Here is an 18,174-nt window from a genome sequence, read left to right as displayed (position 1 = left end):
CACAGCCGGGGGGTGGGGGGGTGGATTTGGGTGCTGGGAATGATATTTAAATGTATCCAGATCCATTAAAATAAGATTCTCGCCCTTTGTGGGTGTGAACCTTGTGACGTCACCCATGACGGGTGTTGAAAATCAGGAAAGTGATCTCTCCAGAGAGAATTCCAATTTTTCGTCCGTGTTCCCATTCTCTCTCTGACGGCGGGCTGAAAATTGCCCCTGTAGTCACTGTTGCAATGGAGGAAAGAACAAAATCTGGGGCAGAATTTAATACCCCCGTATGAGTGAGTTTGGAGGCAGGAAGGGGCCATGTATTCGGGAGGGTGGGTGTGGAGTAGAGATTCTGTTGCCTTCCTACTGCTCTCTGACTAAGCCTGGGGTGGGAAAGCCAGCGAGCGGACTTCTTCCTGGACACCAATTGAGGCCCTCAAATGGGAAACTAATGACAAATAGGGACCTTATTTTCTTGGGGCTCCCAGAGATAAGGTTGGCGGTGGTGCCCCCAAATTTTGGTGGCAGATGTTGGGCCACCACCATCCTCAATACCAGTCATGGTGTCTGCCTATTCTCCAAAGTTGTTCACAATTCTTGTTTTGGGAACAATTGGATTTAATAATTAATATTTGTTAATTATGACCAGTTAATTGTTAGACACACACCATACTCATTTCTTGTTATTCCTTCTAAGTGCATCATGATATAATCATTAATACTTTATTATGAAACAGTTCACTGTACTTTATTCAAGCATTTCCCTGGTACTGGTATATGGGGCCCCTTCTGCTGCGCCTGCCGCAAGATCGCCATGGGCGGGACGCGGAACATCAAAAGGTCCATTGACCTCGGGCACGAATTTCCGAGCTGCGCGGGCTCGGCCGGAGAATCCCGTCCATGGTTTTTACAGGTTTTTCTCCAATAGATGCATTGGGGAAGAGAGAATGGTGAATTTATCCCACTTATTTTATGACTAAAGTTGAATTTATTCCCTAGGAGTCACATCTTCAATTGTGACTTCATCAGAAACTTTTCATCTCATTCATTTTATTTGGGAAAAAAAATCTATAAATTATTTCTATTTTCGCCTCTCTACAAAACTATGTGATGATCGAGTAAATGGTCATGGATACATACAATGCGATTCTTTACTTAACGGAGTAGTGTGGAATGACCCTCATTTTCCATCCATATAATTTTGCCACACGCCCGAGAATCAGAATAAAAATGATGAAGCTGCTTTTAGGGATGGATGGATATGATAGTCAGAGAAGACATGCATTTTAACTTGTGTTTTCTAATTGGAAATGGAATGCTTTAGGAGGAACCTATATTATACATGGTCCAAGGATTTAGGAGTTAGATTGTTGGTCTGGTTCAATGAATTATACCATAGTTTTTGCATTGATGTGCACATAAACTGCAACACATAAACTTAAAACTGTTGGAATATTAAGTGCAGTTTTACATCTTCCAGATAGCATTTCATTATTAACTCTTAAGTGGATGGCACTTATCACTTCCAGGTGCAATATATTTTGACAATCTTCCACACTATAATAACAGAATCAGTGTCTTTTAAATAGTGACATGTTATCTTAATCATTTGTTTGCTAGGTTTAACTGCTGCAGCTATGGCTGAAGCGATGAAGTTACAAAAGCTGAAACTTGCAACAATGAATAATCTCCATGGTAATGGTAGTCAAAATGGCACTGAGTCTGAGAATGAAGAACTGAATTCTAGCACAGGTGAGTTCCCAGTCTGTAAGTATAAGCTACTCAAAGACATAAGTCATTTGGAGTTAGTTTGCCATGAATAGTTATCATCAGATATTTTACACAATTTTGTCAATATTACAACACTGCCTTCATATAACAGTGTCACCATGGCAGCTGTATCCACCCCCCACAAAATCTACTACTTTGCAAAATCTTGCTCTCAAAACAAAGTCAGTGGCCCAGAATCTGCTGCAAAAGTGAACTCAAGCTCATGGCATTTGCTGCTATTAGTGTATTAAAGAACAACACAGATATTTGCGGCAAGGAAGAGATACAAGGTAAATTGCCAGAATGCTGAATGATTTATTCAATTCCACCCTTAACCTTTCAAATCCTGGAGCTTGTAGTCAACCTCCCCATGGGTCTCATGAAATTGCTGAACTTAAAAATGTAAGTACGAATGGAACTCATTGCAAATAGATAGGGCTGCTTTTTTATCATATAACACCAAGGATAATTTATGGTCCTGACATGTCAATCAACCTTGGAGGCCCAGAAGGAGAACAGACAAAACTGTGGATCCTCACTCTTGCACGTAATAAAAATTGTTCCTCGAAATTTCTTCAAATATTAATTCCTAAAAATGTCTTCCTTCCTTCCTTTTTGGGGGGGGCTGGTTTAGCACACTGGGCTAAATAGCTGGCTTTTAAAGCAGGCCAGCAGCACGGCGCGAATCGCTCCGGCGTCAGGTCCCCGAAATGTCGCGAATTCAACAGCCAGGAATGGGCTAGTAGCAGCGTGACGCCATTCGCGATGGCGTCACCCATCACGGACGTGTGCGCCGTCAGTGACGCTGCGTGGCGTCACTGCACAAAGGACGCACCCCCCTTCGCAGACCCAGCAAAATGGCCATCCGCCGCGCAGCGCCAAGTGAGGCCCCCCACTGCCTCCCCCCTTTCCTTTTTCCCCAAATCCCCCCTTCCCCCATATCCCCCTTACCCGATATCCCCCCATATCCTCCCTTCCCCCATATCCCCCATTTCCCCTTCCCCCATATTCCCCCTTCCCCCATATCCCCCCATCCCCCATATCCCCCCTTCCCCCATATCACCCCTTGCCCCCATCCCCCCTTCCCCCATATTCCCCCCTTCCCCATCGGGTGCTCGGTCCGTTCGCATCCCCGACCCATGTAGAGACCCAGGGGCTATCGGGCACCCCGATGGAGGAGGAGGTCCCGGAACACCGCAACACCTTGGACTCCCCCCCCCTTCCACCCCAGGTGCATTGGGTGGGCAAAGGGCAGGACAGGCTGGCAACTTGCCATCCCAGTCACCCAAGCTGCAGCCTGGCCCATCTAGGCCGGGCCGCCCCAGGAAACAGCCGCCAAACGGGTCCCAAGTCACAGGGCAGGAATCACAGGAGTCCACCTTCAATTCTGCTGCACCGTCTGGGGAATCACTAAGACCAAACAATTAGACACTGAGTAAGTTGGCACGGTGCAGGGCACAGATTAGTTCTGGGGCTTGGGCACATGTATGAACTGTTTGTTATTAAAATCACTTTCACACCTACAAAAGCTGCCTTTGTGCTCTGTCTGATGCGTGCGGGGGTGTAGTGTGAGGTGAGCGCCAGTGGGTCTGTGAGAGGTCGGCCTCAGGTGAGTGTGTCCCCCCCTCCACCCGAGTCGCCCTCGCCATCCCCCCGGGCAGATGACGGGTCCGTGTGCTGCAGTGTCACTGCCGCATGCGGGGACGGTCCGGGTAGAGGGTGGTACTGTGGCCATGGGTCAGATATTGTCCAACGATATAGAGCCCAAAGCTCATTGAAGGCGGGTTGTCATCACCCTCCATGGCCTGCAATAGACACGCTTCCACCGGCGACCGTGGGAGCCCGGCGCGTTGTGCCGCAGGTGGATGTGCAATGGAGGGGTGGTGTAAATGTGGGTGGGGTGTGGGTGGTTAGTGTTGGGTGGGTGGGGTGAGGGTGGTTGGTGTTGGGTGGGTGGGGTGAGGGTGGTTGGTGTTGGGTGGGAGACTGATGCCATGGTGTGCAGTCTGTGCCCATACTCGGTGATTCCCATGCCCCCCTAGTCCATGAACCGGGCGGCTATCAGCCTGTCCCGTGCCCGCTGGCCCAGCCAGTAACGGTGGGCAGCCTCCCGTCCATGTCCACCCAGTCTGTCCTGACCATTGCCCCCATCCTCTTCATCTGGGGAGGTCTGCGCCTCGTCTTGCTGTTCCTCCCCTTCCCCTTCGCTGCCTTCAGCACATCGACCCTCTGCTGGGCTATATTGTGCAGGGTGCAGCAGACCACAACGATGCGGCCGACCCTAACAGCCGGGTACTGGAGGGCCCCTCCAGAGCGGTCCAGGCACCTGAAGCGCATCTTCAGCAGCCCAAAGCACCTCTCTATCATACCCCTGGTTGCTGCATGGGCATCGTTGTAACGGTTCACCGCGTCAGTCTGTGGCCTCCGTACAGGCGTCATCAGCCACGACCGCAACGGGTAACCCCTGTCACCCAGCAACCAATCCCTCAGCCGGGGGGAGGCATCCCTCGAACATGGTGGGGATGAAAGACTGCGCCAATACGAATGAGTCATGTACACTGCCCGGGTACCGGGCGCAGACGTGCAGGATCCTCATGCGGTGGTCACAGAACACCTGCACGTTCATGGAATAGGTCCCCTTCCTATTCGCGAACACGACCCTGTTATCCACAGGTGGCCGCACAGCGGCGTGCATCCCATCGAACGCCCCCTAGACCATGGGCACCCTGGCCACGGCAGCGAAGCCCGCTGCCCGGACATCCTGGCTGGCCCGGTGCACAGGGAACTAGATGTAGCGGTCTGCAATGGCATAAAAGGCGTCTGTCACTGCACGGATGTACCGGTGCACCGATGCCTGCGAGATGCCGGACAGTCCCCACTCGGCACCTGGAATGACCCCATGGCATAGATGTTCAGGGCCACCGTAACCTTGACCTACACACGGGGCCTCCTCGTGTCTCTGTCGCCATGGCATCACCTCCTCCTCCTCGTCCTGTCATGCGGGCGGCCCTCCAGCCTGGGCAGCCTCCGCCGCCTCCCTGCGGCACGCTCCTGCTCAAGCTCCCCCAGGGCAACATGTAGAAGCTCGGCTCCCGCCACGGCGGCCAACATCGCTGGGTGATGTCCAAACATAGCGGCCTGCAGGGGGTGGAGGTGGGGGGGGGATAGACGACATGTCACCATTGCCCCCCCTCTTCCCCCCCCCCCTCCCTCCCCCTCCCTCCCCCTCCACCCCCCGCAGCCAGGTGCCATGGGCTGCATGGTCGCGACTGTTGCCAGCATGACTGGTTGACGTTGTTAAATAGGTGGTTTGATTTACGCCAGCGTGACGGTACTTCGGCCCACCCGGCCCGGAGAATTGGGGCGGCCCCGGGGCCCGTTGCGTCGCGCCAGTCCTCGACATTCTCCGAGGCGCACGGTGCGATGCATGTCGACGGGATTTTTGGGGGCCCAGAGAATATTGTGGGGCGGCCGGGCGGGATTTACGCTGCCCCCCCCCCCCCCCCGGCGAGTCTCCGACCCGCCGGGTGGTCGGAGAATCCCGCCCACGATGATGATTTCCCCCGACGTGTGGGACTGGGGGATTTTCCCCAGATTCTTGAAAAAGTCAGGGGATGAAGCTTTAAGCCAAGAGCATGGAAATAGTTGAGAAACTGAGAAGTGAAGGTAGTAGAAACTGAAGAAATAGGTGAGAGACTAAAGAGTCTCTGAGAATAGATTGAGGAGCTGGCTAAAGATTGCGGCCGGGATTCTCCGAAATCCCGGCCAAGTATTGACGCTGGCGTCAAAACCGGCGCGGCAAGTGTTGACGCTGGCGTCAAAACCGGCGTGAACGACGTCCTCGTCAACGGGCCTCCAGGCCCAGGCATTCACACCTTCCTAGGGGGTTAGATTGGCGCCGGGGTACTGTCCGCTGCTCTGGCGCCGAAAGCCGGTGTGCCACGGCTGGCGCAGGTCTGTGCATGCGCATGCCACGGCTGGCCCGGGTCCGCGCATGCGCGCTGGCCCGTGGGCAACATGGCGGAGCACTACAGGGGCGCAGCGCGGAGGAACATAGGCCCCCCTGGAATAAGCCCGCCGATCAGTTGCCTGGCCACCGTGGAGGCCCCCCCCCCCCCCCGGAGTCGGCTCCCCCCCACCCCCCCACCAGACAGCCCTCGCATCCAGAACGGCGCGGTCCCGCCGGGTAGTACCATCCGTAAACAACGCCGGCGGAACTCGGCGCGCACACGGCCCGTCAAGCGCAGAGAATTGTGGAGGGGGGGGGGGCGCTTTTCAACAGCCCCCAACCAGCGCCACAGCGACCACGTTGGCGCGATTGGCATGATTCTCCGGTCACCGGACAATCGGCGGCCCATCGTCGGAGTGGCATGGCGGGATTCGTGCCCCCCCCGGCGATGCTCTGACCCGGTGCGGGATCGGAGAATCCCGGCCTGCATATATTGTAAAGGCAGTCAAATGAGCAAAAACAGAGACAGTGGGTAGATAGAGATAGATACCGGAGATTCAGGAGAAAATAGTCTGCAGTCATCATGTAAAGAAAGCAGAATTGACATTGGAAGAACTGAAGAGGGGTGAGATGTGGACATTGAGGAGATTTGGAATGAATAAAAATGCGATTTTAAAACAAATTTTAATTGTGAGGATCAGATTAAATTGAAAAACAAATATCATGGTGACAGTGGGAATATTGATGCATCATTTGTGTCATTCCATCATTGAATAAGGTAAAGTACTGCTGCATTTGGCAGGTAGTAAGCAGTTTATAACAAAGTTTTTTCATGGGGCTAAAGCAAGGTAGAATACAAACCATTCCTTCTGTCTTCACTCATGTACCATTAAGCATATATATTTAAGTAAACTACTGTACAGTTATGTGGAAGGCACATTCTAATTAGCTGCTATTGATTTTAGAGCTTAACTATTCCAAGCTGACAGGTAGCGAAAAATGCCTGCTGCTGCCTAAGCGGCTACACCCACTGGGCTGCCTTGTGGTATTCTATCGTCTACTGCATAGGAATTGGCTGAATAAAGCTATCACCATCAAAAATACTTGCTTGTTACAGCACTACTCCACGGTATAAAATAATGCAAACAGAATTGCATTCATTTAAAAAATATATATTTCTATTAAACTTTTGTCATTTTATAGTAAAAAAAATACAAAAAGTACAAAAAATCCAAAACAACACCAATAAACTGAAAAAACAAAAGCATTAACCTAGTAAACCAACCCTCTCCCCCATTGCTCCCCTCCCCCCTCTATCAGCTAACAGTGACCAATTCCTTAAAATATAATATAAACGGTTGCCCTCGCCGTTAAACCCTGCAATTGACCCCCTCTCGGGTATTGGACCTTCCTGAGGTGCAAAAGGAATTGCATTCATAAGAGGCGGGATTCTCCATTAGCCAACGCCGAATCGGGAAATGCGATTTGACGGAGAATAGCTTCCGCCACCAAAATCGCAGGCAGTGCCGATTTAATGCCAAATCGCGATTCCCCCTTACCTCGAAAATGGCGTCAATGCGTTTCACTCCGCATGTACAGTAGGCACTGTTTGCATGTCATTAGCGGGCCCGACCCAGTACTCTCCGAGGCTTCCGTGATTCTCTGTCTCCGATGGGCTGAGTTCCTGATGGCGTGGTTCACTTCTGCTTTTAAAAATCGTGGAACAGGCATGGCGACTGCCGAAGGAGAGGGGGTACGGAAAGTGTCCAACATGGCCATAGTGTGCTGACAGTTGTGCCACTGGCCAGGGGGCTCTGCCAGGGCTGGGGGGAGTAGTCGGGGTTGGTCAGGAGGTGGGCTGTGGGGTCAGGGTACACGGAACACCATTGCCGCAGCCGGCAAGGCAGCCATGCAGCTGCGCACACCACTAACAGCCCACTTTTAACCTAGTGCCACGGGTCCTTTAGGTGTACCCCCAGGGCACTCCCCTGGGTGCCCTCTGGCCACAGCCGCCCATCAGCTGTATGGGCGGGCTCCAGCACAACCAGTGTCAACCAGGGATAAGTGTGTGGGGACTGTAATGTAATGCGCGGCTGCAGCTTGTCAGCCTCCCAGGTGTTGATCAGGGACCCGGCATATCCCACACCATTTTTCAGTGGAATCAAGTCTGTTTCATGCAGCACTGGTGCTAGCCCTTCAACGGTAGCGGGACCGGTCAAGGCGCAGTGCCGGTTTTTCAGTTGTACACGTAAATATCCACAAATTCTCAGTCGGCGTCAACACTTAAGTTCTGTAAAAGCCATGTGTAAAGTATGCACATGAGCAAATATGTATTTCCATAAAATCCTGGGGAAAGTTGGAAATGAGAAAGAAATTCCACATGTTCACAGACACGTACATGTGCGCTCACACTAGTTGTTTTGGGCTTAATTTCTTAACTACATCCCTTTGCAGCAAAGTGTGTAAGAGGACAAACTGTTGCACAGGAATGTGAGCCAGCCATGGGGAGGTTCAAGTGATGAATGGCAAGTGGAACTTGCCAACCTGATTGCTGAACACAACTGCTTCAGGAGAAAGGTGGTAGAACCCAAATTTCCAATGTATCATAGTCAGGCAAATGGTGGACTTGGTAGGGCTAGAATCAATTCTCATTTGCCACACTAAATAAGATGTAAGTTGATTTTGAATTGGCTTTTGCATTGAGTGGCACCGAATTAAGGCTAAATTCAATGTAATATAGCAATATAGGGAGTGACTGAAGCAAATGGGAACTATGTCCCAAAGCGAGTGCGTTTAGCCGCGTGTTTCCCGGCGCTCGCAGTGCCGAGAAACACCACACTAAAGTGATTCCAGTTAGAAATGGGGCCTCAGTGGGGAAATAATCCTGTTCCCTGCACTGGGGAGCCCCGTTCGCCAAACCTCCTCAGTGCAGGGAGAGATCGGGACACCATTTTTAAATGGCGCCCTGTTCTCTCAAGCCATGTGACCGTCGAACTACCCCCAAGACCAACTCACTGTAAGGTGGTCCCCAGGCCACTCTCATACCTGCATAGGGCACCCCCCAGCCCGATCAAAAATGCCAGCTTGGCACCTTGGCATTGCCAGTCTGGCACCCTGGTGGCACTATCAGGGTGTCACGCTGGCAGTGCCAGGGTGACCAGGTGGCACCAGCGGTGCCAGGGTATCACCCTGCCCAATGGGCATGCAACTGGGATCCTCCAATCCCCTGGGAGACTGCCACGGGTGCCGTTCCATCTGGTCCCCGTTTGTAGAGAACCAGTACTGAACGGCACTCTGCCAGAGGTCTTCAAGGCAAAGATACCAACTCCTTGGTTATGTTTGAGAACTGCATATTAGAGTGAGACTAGCTGTCTCGCTTTAATATGGAGATTTGTCAAAAAGAGATCTCACCCACAATGGGTGGGCTTCACATTGCGACGTATCGCGAGATCGCATTAGATCCTGCAAGGCGTGGTGAGCCGTGTAGATCCCGAGGTCTCCTGCCATTTACTGGCCACGTTGTGCCACGACGCACTGCTTTTAAGACGCAGCGTGGCTGGTAGATCGTTCCCATAGTAGCATAATGCAAATAGTATTGATAATTGGAAATGTAAAACCTACAAGATCTCCATCGCCATGCAAAAATGGGAACCAGACATCTTCCCGGTTTCAGCTTTTGACTTCAAGGACCATCCAGGCCAATGAATTACAGCATCAGGAAAATGGTTAATAATTTATATTATCTGATATATTCTGAGCACCAAGTACAAATTATTCCAATAGTTCTCAAACCTACTATTTTGATTAATTTCACCATCAGTTACAGATCATCCTCCTTTGTGTTAAACAGTGCAGCTCATTGAACAGTATCTGTTTGAGTGTTCAATGGATTGGCGAGGAAACTCAGCCTTGAGTAGTTTTTACTTCAACTGTAGTAGTCTTGATCTTTATTTAATGGATTCTGCATGATTCTGCACTGCCATTCCCTGATGACTAACAACCTGTTACAATTCTGCTGTACTCCAAATTCAAAATACCATGCTTTATTGTTTTAGTAAATTGCTTTCAATTTATTGCTGCCTGTGCTTTGTAATCCATAAAGCATTCAGACTGGTGTGCAAGTTTACACAAAATAGTTAGTTCATTGATCCTGCTACCTGCCGTAAGTGCAGAGCTTGGTGTAAAGTTCCATATCTCATTGCCACACTAACAATGTTCTTTATCGGAGTTTGGTTGGAAACAGATTGCATAAGCAATCTCAAATTATTTTCAGAGACACACAATGGAGGAGTTTATTTGCTGTTTGCCAGAGGAGCAAATTAAGCTCCTCCAGTTATAATTTTATTACATCCTAGTTGCCTTTATTGCAATAAAACAAAGCCTCCAGTTAAGTGTTGCACTTGCAGTGGATAATCATGGGGTTTAAATTTTTTAAAATTAGTGTCACAAGTAGGCTTACATTAACACTGCAATGAAGTTACTGTGAAAATCCCCTAGTCGTCACACTACGACGCCTGGTAGGGTTCACTGAGGGAGAATTCAGAATGTCACCTAACAGGCACGTCTTTCAGGACTTATGGGAGGAAACCAGAGCACCCGGAGGACATTCACACAGACACGAGGAGAACGTGCAGACTCAACACAAGCAGTGACCCAAGCCGGGAATCAAAGCCGGGTCCCTGGCACTGCGAGGCAACAGTGCTAACCACTGTGTTCCCGTGGTTTGCGGAGTATGGCTTTAGACTATCTTATCCAATGATAATACGTTTATTTAAAGTAAAAAACAAGCTGAATAGATGGGTGGAAAGTAGGAGCACATTTTGTAATCTGTAATGAGTTAACCTGTTATAAATCTGATTGTTCTATTTTATGCTCTCTGGTTAGTATCAAACAATGAAGAGCATTTTGGAGGCACCAGATCAATATAAATTCACTGGATGCTACAGGGCACAAGCAGAGCCCAAGAATGAGCTGTGTATGTGGGTCAGGTGGTAAATTTGCAGCCAGGTTAACCTATTGAGGATCGCAATTACTTAGCTCGATCAAGGAGAAAGGATTTTAGTCATTCAACTTCTGATCAGTTATGATTAACAAATAGAAATAAATGCATATCATACCCATTGCAGTTAGTAATGCCAATGAATTGTCCGTTAAGGATGCAAACTCTCACATACCAACAGGGACTTCTCATAAAATAATTTTTTAAATATATTTTTATTGGTTTTACATTTATTTATAATAACATTCAACAGGAATATCACAAAAGGAATCTACAAAATTGTGTATATGAAAAGGAAAAAATACGCAACAAATAGGTATACATCCAAGACTAATATATGTTCAGGTGTGAGACCCCTATTTTTGTGCCCCCGGTGGACAGTTGCTACAACCGTACTGTTTTAATTATGTACATGGGTGGGATTGGCGTCAGCTGGGTGTGCCTTGCTTTTGCTGTTGTGCGTTGTGCCCCCGCTACTTGTCCCTTCTGGCTCCTTGCTTGGCCTGTGTTTTGCTTGATGTCCCCACCCTCTTCCCCCCCCCTCCCATCCTCCCTGCCACGGTGCCCCCCCCCCCCCCATCCCCCTTTCTTTTCTCCTTCTGTTGTCCGTTTCGGTCCTCCCCTCCCTCCCCTACTCCCCCCTCCCCACTTTGTTGCTGGCCACAACAAGTCTTGGAATAGGCGGTGAATAGTCGCCACGTGTTTTGGAAGCCTTCTTATCATCCTCAAATGGCAAATTTTATTTTTTTCCAATTTAAGGAATTCTGCTAAGTAGGACAGCCAGTCTGCGGCTTTGAGTGGTGTTGCTGACCCGAACATGTAGGTGTGGTTGGTTGGGCCTCCCTGGCACCCTTCACATTTGTCCTCCACCTCCAGGAAGAACCCACTCATGCGTGTTCTGGTCAAGTGCGCCCTGTTCACGACTGTGGTGTTGGGTGTTCTGACACACAGATGAGCCAACACAGTTGCATATGGTACAACGCTTCTTTATTTAAACTTACTATTTACAGTTTGGTCTTTGCACTCTGCACGTGGGGGGTTCCCTGCTTGTGGTGTTTTAACAGCTCTTTCTTGTTCCCTTCTCCCCAGACCTACTGAACACCAGGTGTCGTGCTCGTGCTTTTTATATGGTTGGTGTTCTTGTCTGTGATTGGTTGTGGTGTTGTGTACTCTGATTTGCCTGTTAGTGTGTCCATCATGATGTGTGTGTTTGAATATCATGACATCCCCCCTTTTTACGAAGATATGTGCCTACGTGGTGATAAATATGATCGTGTCGTGAGTGCATCTAGGAGTGTGTGTGTGTCGTGTGCAGCATGTGCATATGACGGAACTATGTACATGGGGCGATGTCGGGTGCGTCACATGAGCCAAGTTGTACCATAACATAACATAAATGCGAACGAGAGAAGAAGAGAAAAAAAAAAACTTGAACAGTTGTCCAGTCAGACGACCTCTGGAACGATAAACAACAACAGGTTATCATGTAAAATTGTGCAACTTGTTAAACATATGAACTGTATTATAAGTCCAGTCTAATGGGCTTGCGACGAGTTCGGGTTGACCGCCTCAAGGGTGGATCAAGAACCACCGGCTGCTGTGCAGGCCTGGCCATAGGCGGCGACGGAAAGGGCGTGATGTGCGGCAGCTCCACAAAGTCATCCTCGGAAGCCTGTTGAGGATCTGGCGTGTGCGTGCTGTGTGGCTGTGAGCGTGGAAGTCGGCGAAGGGCGCGCCGATTGCGGCGACGCACGGAACCATCCGGCATGCGAACCAGGAACGAGCGGGGAGCCACTTGTCGGAGGACTTCGGCCGGTGCTGACCAGCCACCATACGGTTGATGGACGCGTACTTTGTCTCCGGAGGACAGGGGGGGCAGGTCCGTCGCTCGTGTGTCGTACCGACTTTTCTGGCGATCACGCTGCAGTTGCATGTTCCGAAGAACCGCCTCATGGTCTGTCGTTGGTGCCAGGATGGACGGTACCGTCGTCCTGAGGGAGCGACCCATTAGTAGCTGCGCTGGCGAGAGACCCGTGGATAACGGGGCCGATCGATAGGCCAGCAAGGCAAGGTTAAAGTCCGATCCGGCAGCAGCCGCCTTGCACAGGAGCCGCTTGGCGATGTGGACACCCTTTTCAGCCTTCCCGTTCGATTGTGGATGCAGAGGGCTGGACGTCACATGAGTGAAACCATATGCTGCGGCAAAGGACGACCATTCACGGCTGGCAAAACAAGGTCCATTGTCTGACATGACAGTCCTTGGAATGCCATAGCGAGCAAATGTTTCCTTGCAGGCCCCAATGACTGCGGACGACATCAGATCATGGAGAGGCATGACTTCCGGGTAGTTTGAGAAGTAGTCTATAATAACAATGTAATCTCTGCCTAGCGCGTGAAATAGGTCAACACCCACCTTCGCCCAGGGGGACGTCACCATCTCGTGTGGTAGAAGTGTTTCCGGAGGTTGCGCCGGCTGAAACCTCTGACAGGTTGTGCAGTTGAGCACCATGTTGGCTATGTCTTCATTAATACCCGGCCAATATACCGCCTCCCGGGCCCTTCGTCTGCATTTTTCGACGCCCAAGTGGCCTTCGTGTAGTTGATGAAGAATCATCTGGCGCACGCTGTGCGGAATAACGATCCTGTGTGATTTCATAAGGACCCCGTCTATGTTGGTGAGATCATCTCGCACATTATAAAACTGGGGGCACTGCCCTTTTAGCCACCCTTCCGTCATGTGGCGCATCACTCGCTGCAGAAGGGGGTCAGTCGCCGTCTCTGCGCGTATGTGGGCCAGACTAGGATCATCAGCTGGCAGATTTGCTGCTGTCAGAGTTACGTGTGCCTCAATTTGACGCACGAACCCCTCCGCATCTGGTGGTGTGCTCACTGCTCGGGAAAGAGTGTCCGCCACGATGAGTTCCTTCCCCGGAGTGTAGATCAGTTCAAAATCGTACCTCCTGAGTTTAAGTAAGATGCGCTGGAGGCGAGGAGTCATGTCGTTCAGGTCTTTGTTAATGATGTTGACCAGGGGGCGGTGGTCAGTTTCGACCGTAAATCGTGGCAGGCCATACACATAGTCGTGGAACTTGTCCAGTCCAGTTAACAAGCCCAGGCATTCTTTTTCGATTTGCGCGTAGCGCTGTTCGGTAGGGGTCATGGCTCGTGAGGCATACGCAACCGGGGCCCATGATGACGTGCTGTCTTTTTGCAGGAGTACCGCTCCAATACCAGATTGGCTGGCGTCTGTTGAGATCTTTGTAGGGCGCGTCGTGTCAAAGAAGGCCAGCACTGGTGCCGTGACCAGTTTGTGCTTGAGCTCCTCCCATTCCCGCTGATGCGATTGGTGCCAGTTGAATTCTGTCGATTTTTTTACGAGATGGCGCATATTTGTTGTATGAGAAGCCAGGTTGGGAATGAACTTCCCAAGGAAGTTGACCATGCCCAGGAATCTTAAGACAGCCTTCTTGTCAGCCGGTCGTGGCATGGCTGTGATGGCGCTAACCTTGTCTGCATCGGGACGGACCCCTGACCTTGAGATGTGGTCCCCGAGGAATTTCAGCTCCGTCTGGCCGAAGGCACACTTCGCACGGTTGAGACGCAGGCCATTTTGTCGTATGCGGGTAAAGACACGTCGTAGACGATGCATGTGTTCCTGCGGAGTGGTGGACCAAATGATGATATCGTCCACATATACACGTACCCCTTCGATGCCTTCCATCATCTGCTCCATAATGCGGTGGAATACTTCAGATGCCGAAATGATGCCGAATGGCATCCGGTTGTAGCAGAATCTGCCTAAAGGGGTGTTGAATGTGCATAGTCTTCGGCTGGCCGGGTCCAGTTGGATCTGCCAGAATCCTTTGGACGCATCCAATTTAGTGAATATTTTGGCTCGCGCCATCTCGCTGGTGAGGTCTTCTCGTTTCGGGATGGGATGGTGTTCCCGCATGATATTGTTATTCAGATCTTTTGGATCTATACATATACGGAGCTCGCCAGAGGGCTTCTTTACACAGACCATGGAGCTGACCCATGGCGTGGGCTCCGTGACCCTGGATAGGACCCCTTGGTCCTGAAGAATCTGCAGTTGTGCCTTGAGGCGGTCTTTGAGTGGCGCAGGAACCCTGCGAGGTGCGTGAACGACAGGGATGGCGTCCGGTCTGAGTCGAATCTTGTACGTGTATGGCAATGTCCCCATGCCTTCAAAAACCTCCTGGTTGTGAGCAAGGAGGGAATGGAGATTTGCGTGGAACTCAGCATCCGGGAAGTCGGATGTCTCATCTGGAGAGAGAGACATAATGCGCTGTACCAGGTGAAGGACCTTACACGCCTGTGCGCCCAGTAACGAGTCCTTTGATGAGCCGACAACTTCGAAGGGGAGTGTGGCCGTGTACCTCTTGTGAGTCACCTGTAGCTGGCAAGATCCTATGGATGGGATGACGTTCCCGTTATAGTCAACCATCTTGAGCCGGGATGGCGTGATGGGTGGTTTGACCTTCATGGCCTGGACTGCAGAGTAAGCAATCAGGTTGGCGGATGCGCCGGTGTCCAGACGGAAGGCGACGCGAGATCGGTTGACCGTCAGGGTGGCACACCACTCATCGGCTGGATTGATGGCATTGACCTTGTTGACATCAATGACGGAAACTCGGAAGGCATCCTGGTCATCTGCATCACTTAACTGGAAGTCTTGATGCGTGGGCTGGACGGTCCTGACTCGTCTGCGAGGTTGTCGAGGATGCGCGGGATCCATGGGTTGAGCCGAACGACAGTGGGCTGCGTAGTGGCCCATCGTGGCACATCTGTGGCACTGTCGGTTTTTTGCAGGACATTGCCCTTTTAAATGTAGAGCTCCACAATTGCCGCACGTCATGACGTCACGGCGTTCGTTGCGCCACTGCGCATGCGCAGTGCGATCTTGCGGTGGGCGCGCCTGCGCAGTGCGTCCCTCGTTGTGGCCGTTATTTTTGGCGCGCACCTGCGCGGGAGACCGCGAAAAGCGCGGGAAGCGGCCGCTGTCGTCCGGGCCGTGGGTCGGGAAGTAATCGACGGCCTGGATGCGTTCGACGTCGTGGGCGGCCTGGCTTGCCGATTCGACGGCTGGGGACCCCCTCCGTGCCAACTCGGACGCCTGAAATCGGGCAAAACGGCAGGTAGCATTTTCGTGGAGGACACAGGCTTCCACAGCAGACGCTAAGGTGAGGCTTTTCATTTTAAGAAGCTGCTGGCGTAGGCCACTAGAGGCAACGCCAAAAACAATCTGGTCCCTGATCATGGACTCTGTGGTGGTGCCGTAACCGCAGGACTGCGCTAGAATCCGGAGGTGCGTCAAAAAGGGTTGAAAAAGCTCCTCCTTACCTTGCAGGCGTTGCTGAAAGAGGTATCTTTCAAAACTTTCATTTACTTCAACTTGAAAGTGCTGGTCCAGTTTGAGGATGACCGTGTCATATTTGGCTTGGCTTTCGCCTTCTTCGAACACCAGTGAGTTGAAAACGTCGGTTGCGTGCGGACCTGCGTAGAAGAGGAGCATTGCAATCTTCGAGTCATCCGAGACATTCTGTTTTTCGGTGGCACGGATGTACAGGTCAAATCGCTGCCTGTAGAGCTTCCAGTTGGTACCTAGGTTCCCCGTGACTTGCATCGGCTGCGGTTTGCCGGTGTGGTCCATGTCCAGAATGGCAGGTTAGTAGGCAGGTATCGATCCACTCCTGTACCATGTGGTGTTGGGTGTTCTGACACACAGATGAGCCAACACAGTTGCATATGGTACAACGCTTCTTTATTTAAACTTACTATTTACAGTTTGGTCTTTGCACTCTGCACGTGGGGGGTTCCCTGCTTGTGGTGTTTTAACAGCTTTTTCTTGTTCCCTTCTCCCCAGACCTACTGAACACCAGGTGTCGTGCTCGTGCTTTTTATATGGTTGGTGTTCTTGTCTGTGATTGGTTGTGGTGTTGTGTACTCTGATTTGCCTGTTAGTGTGTCCATCATGATGTGTGTGTTTGAATATCATGACAACTACCTTTAATTGCGTTAGGCTCAGCCCTGCTCATGAGGAGGTGGTATTCGCCCTGTACAGTGCTTCGATCCAGAGTCCTCTCCCTATCTCCATGCCTACCCAAACAGGTCCTCTACCCTCAGTACCCCTTTGTCCTGTCTCCACCTTTTAAAGGAGGCATCTATTGTCGTAGGGGTGAATTTATGGTTCTGCAGATGGGGGGCCATGGTGAACATTGTGAACAGACTGAAGTGGTTTCTAAGTTGGTTCCACATTCTCAGCGTGGCCATCAGAACTGGGCTTCTTGAGTACTTGGCTGGGGAAATGAGAGTGGGTCCTCCCATGCTGGCAAGGAGGTTTGAGATGTAAAGGAGCAGGTCATCCGCATAGATTGAGACTCTGCGCTTGCTATTTCCCCTTTGGATGCCTCTTTACCCTTTCACCTCTCTAAGGGCGATCGCCAGCGGCTTGATTGCCAGTACAAATAGCAGCAGGGACAGCAGGCATCCCTGCCTCATGCCTCTGTGCAACCGGAAGTATTCAGAGCTGGTGGCGTTCATCCATACGCTCCCCATGGGAGTGCTGTGCAGTAGTTTCACCCACGAGCTGAACCCTGGCTCAAACCCAAACCATTCCAGTACCTCCATGATGTATTTTGATTCAGCTAAGTCAAACTTCTAGGGATATGGTCACTTCTAATGTGGGATCAAGATCATGTTCAGCAGGTGCCTGATGTTCGATGTTAGTTGTCTGCCTGACAAAACCGGTCTGATCTTCCACCACTACCTCTGGCACACAACTCTCCAGTTGCCATGCTAGGGCCTGCCTTTGCCAGACCTTTAGTATCAGTGGTTAGGAGTGAGATGGGTCTGTATGACCTGTACTCCATCGGATCTTTGTCTTTTTTAGGGATCGGTAATCGAGACCTGTGCCAGCCTGGGTGGCAGGTCCCTCTCGATAGTGAGTCATTGAACATCTCCCGCAGGTGCGGGGCCAGGACTGTTGCAAATCATTTGTAGAAGTCCACTGGGAATCGGTCCAGACCCGGTGTCTTGCCAGACTGCATGGAGTTTGTAAAAAAATTTAGGCTACCCAATTATAATTTTTTTCCAATTAAGGGGTAATTTAGCGTGGCCAATCCACCTAACCTGCACATCTTTGGGGCTGTGGGGGTGAAACCCATGCAGACACGGGGAGAATGGGCAAACTCCATATAGACAGTGACCGAGGGCCGGTTTCGAACCCGGGTCCTCAGCACAGTAGGCAGCAGTGCTAACCACTGTGCCACCATGCCGCTCAGCCCGACTGCATGGAGTTGATACTCTCCATGACATTCCCAGTTCTCGTGGCGCTTCCAGACGCTGTTTCTTTCCCTCCCTCACATTTAATATGTCCAGTCCGTCGAGGAATTGTTTTATCTTCGAGGCCCCCTCCAGGGGCTCGGAGGTGTACAGCTCCCAGTAGAAA

The 18,174-nt window shown here is 51.0% G+C and overlaps 1 protein-coding gene across 5 annotated transcripts in view; it reads left to right on the top strand.

Annotated features, from left to right (window-relative positions):
* Positions 1-18,174, top strand: part of dacha (dachshund a) — a 589,340-nt gene that overhangs the window by 347,947 nt on the left and 223,219 nt on the right. For 4 of the 5 annotated variants that reach the window (XM_072505220.1, XM_072505221.1, XM_072505218.1 and 1 more), the window contains exon 3: positions 1,609-1,740. The exons of the other annotated variant lie outside the window; for it this stretch is intronic. In XM_072505220.1, the coding sequence (XP_072361321.1) occupies positions 1,609-1,740 (132 nt within the window). The remainder of the gene's footprint in view (positions 1-1,608; positions 1,741-18,174) is intronic. 5 annotated transcript variants of the gene reach the window in all.

The sequence above is a fragment of the Scyliorhinus torazame genome, chromosome 5, assembly GCF_047496885.1.
Source record: "Scyliorhinus torazame isolate Kashiwa2021f chromosome 5, sScyTor2.1, whole genome shotgun sequence".
Classification (NCBI taxonomy): Eukaryota; Metazoa; Chordata; class Chondrichthyes; order Carcharhiniformes; family Scyliorhinidae; genus Scyliorhinus; species Scyliorhinus torazame.
The sequence above is the reverse complement of the archived record's forward strand: the minus strand, read 5'-3'. Positions and strand labels throughout refer to the sequence as shown.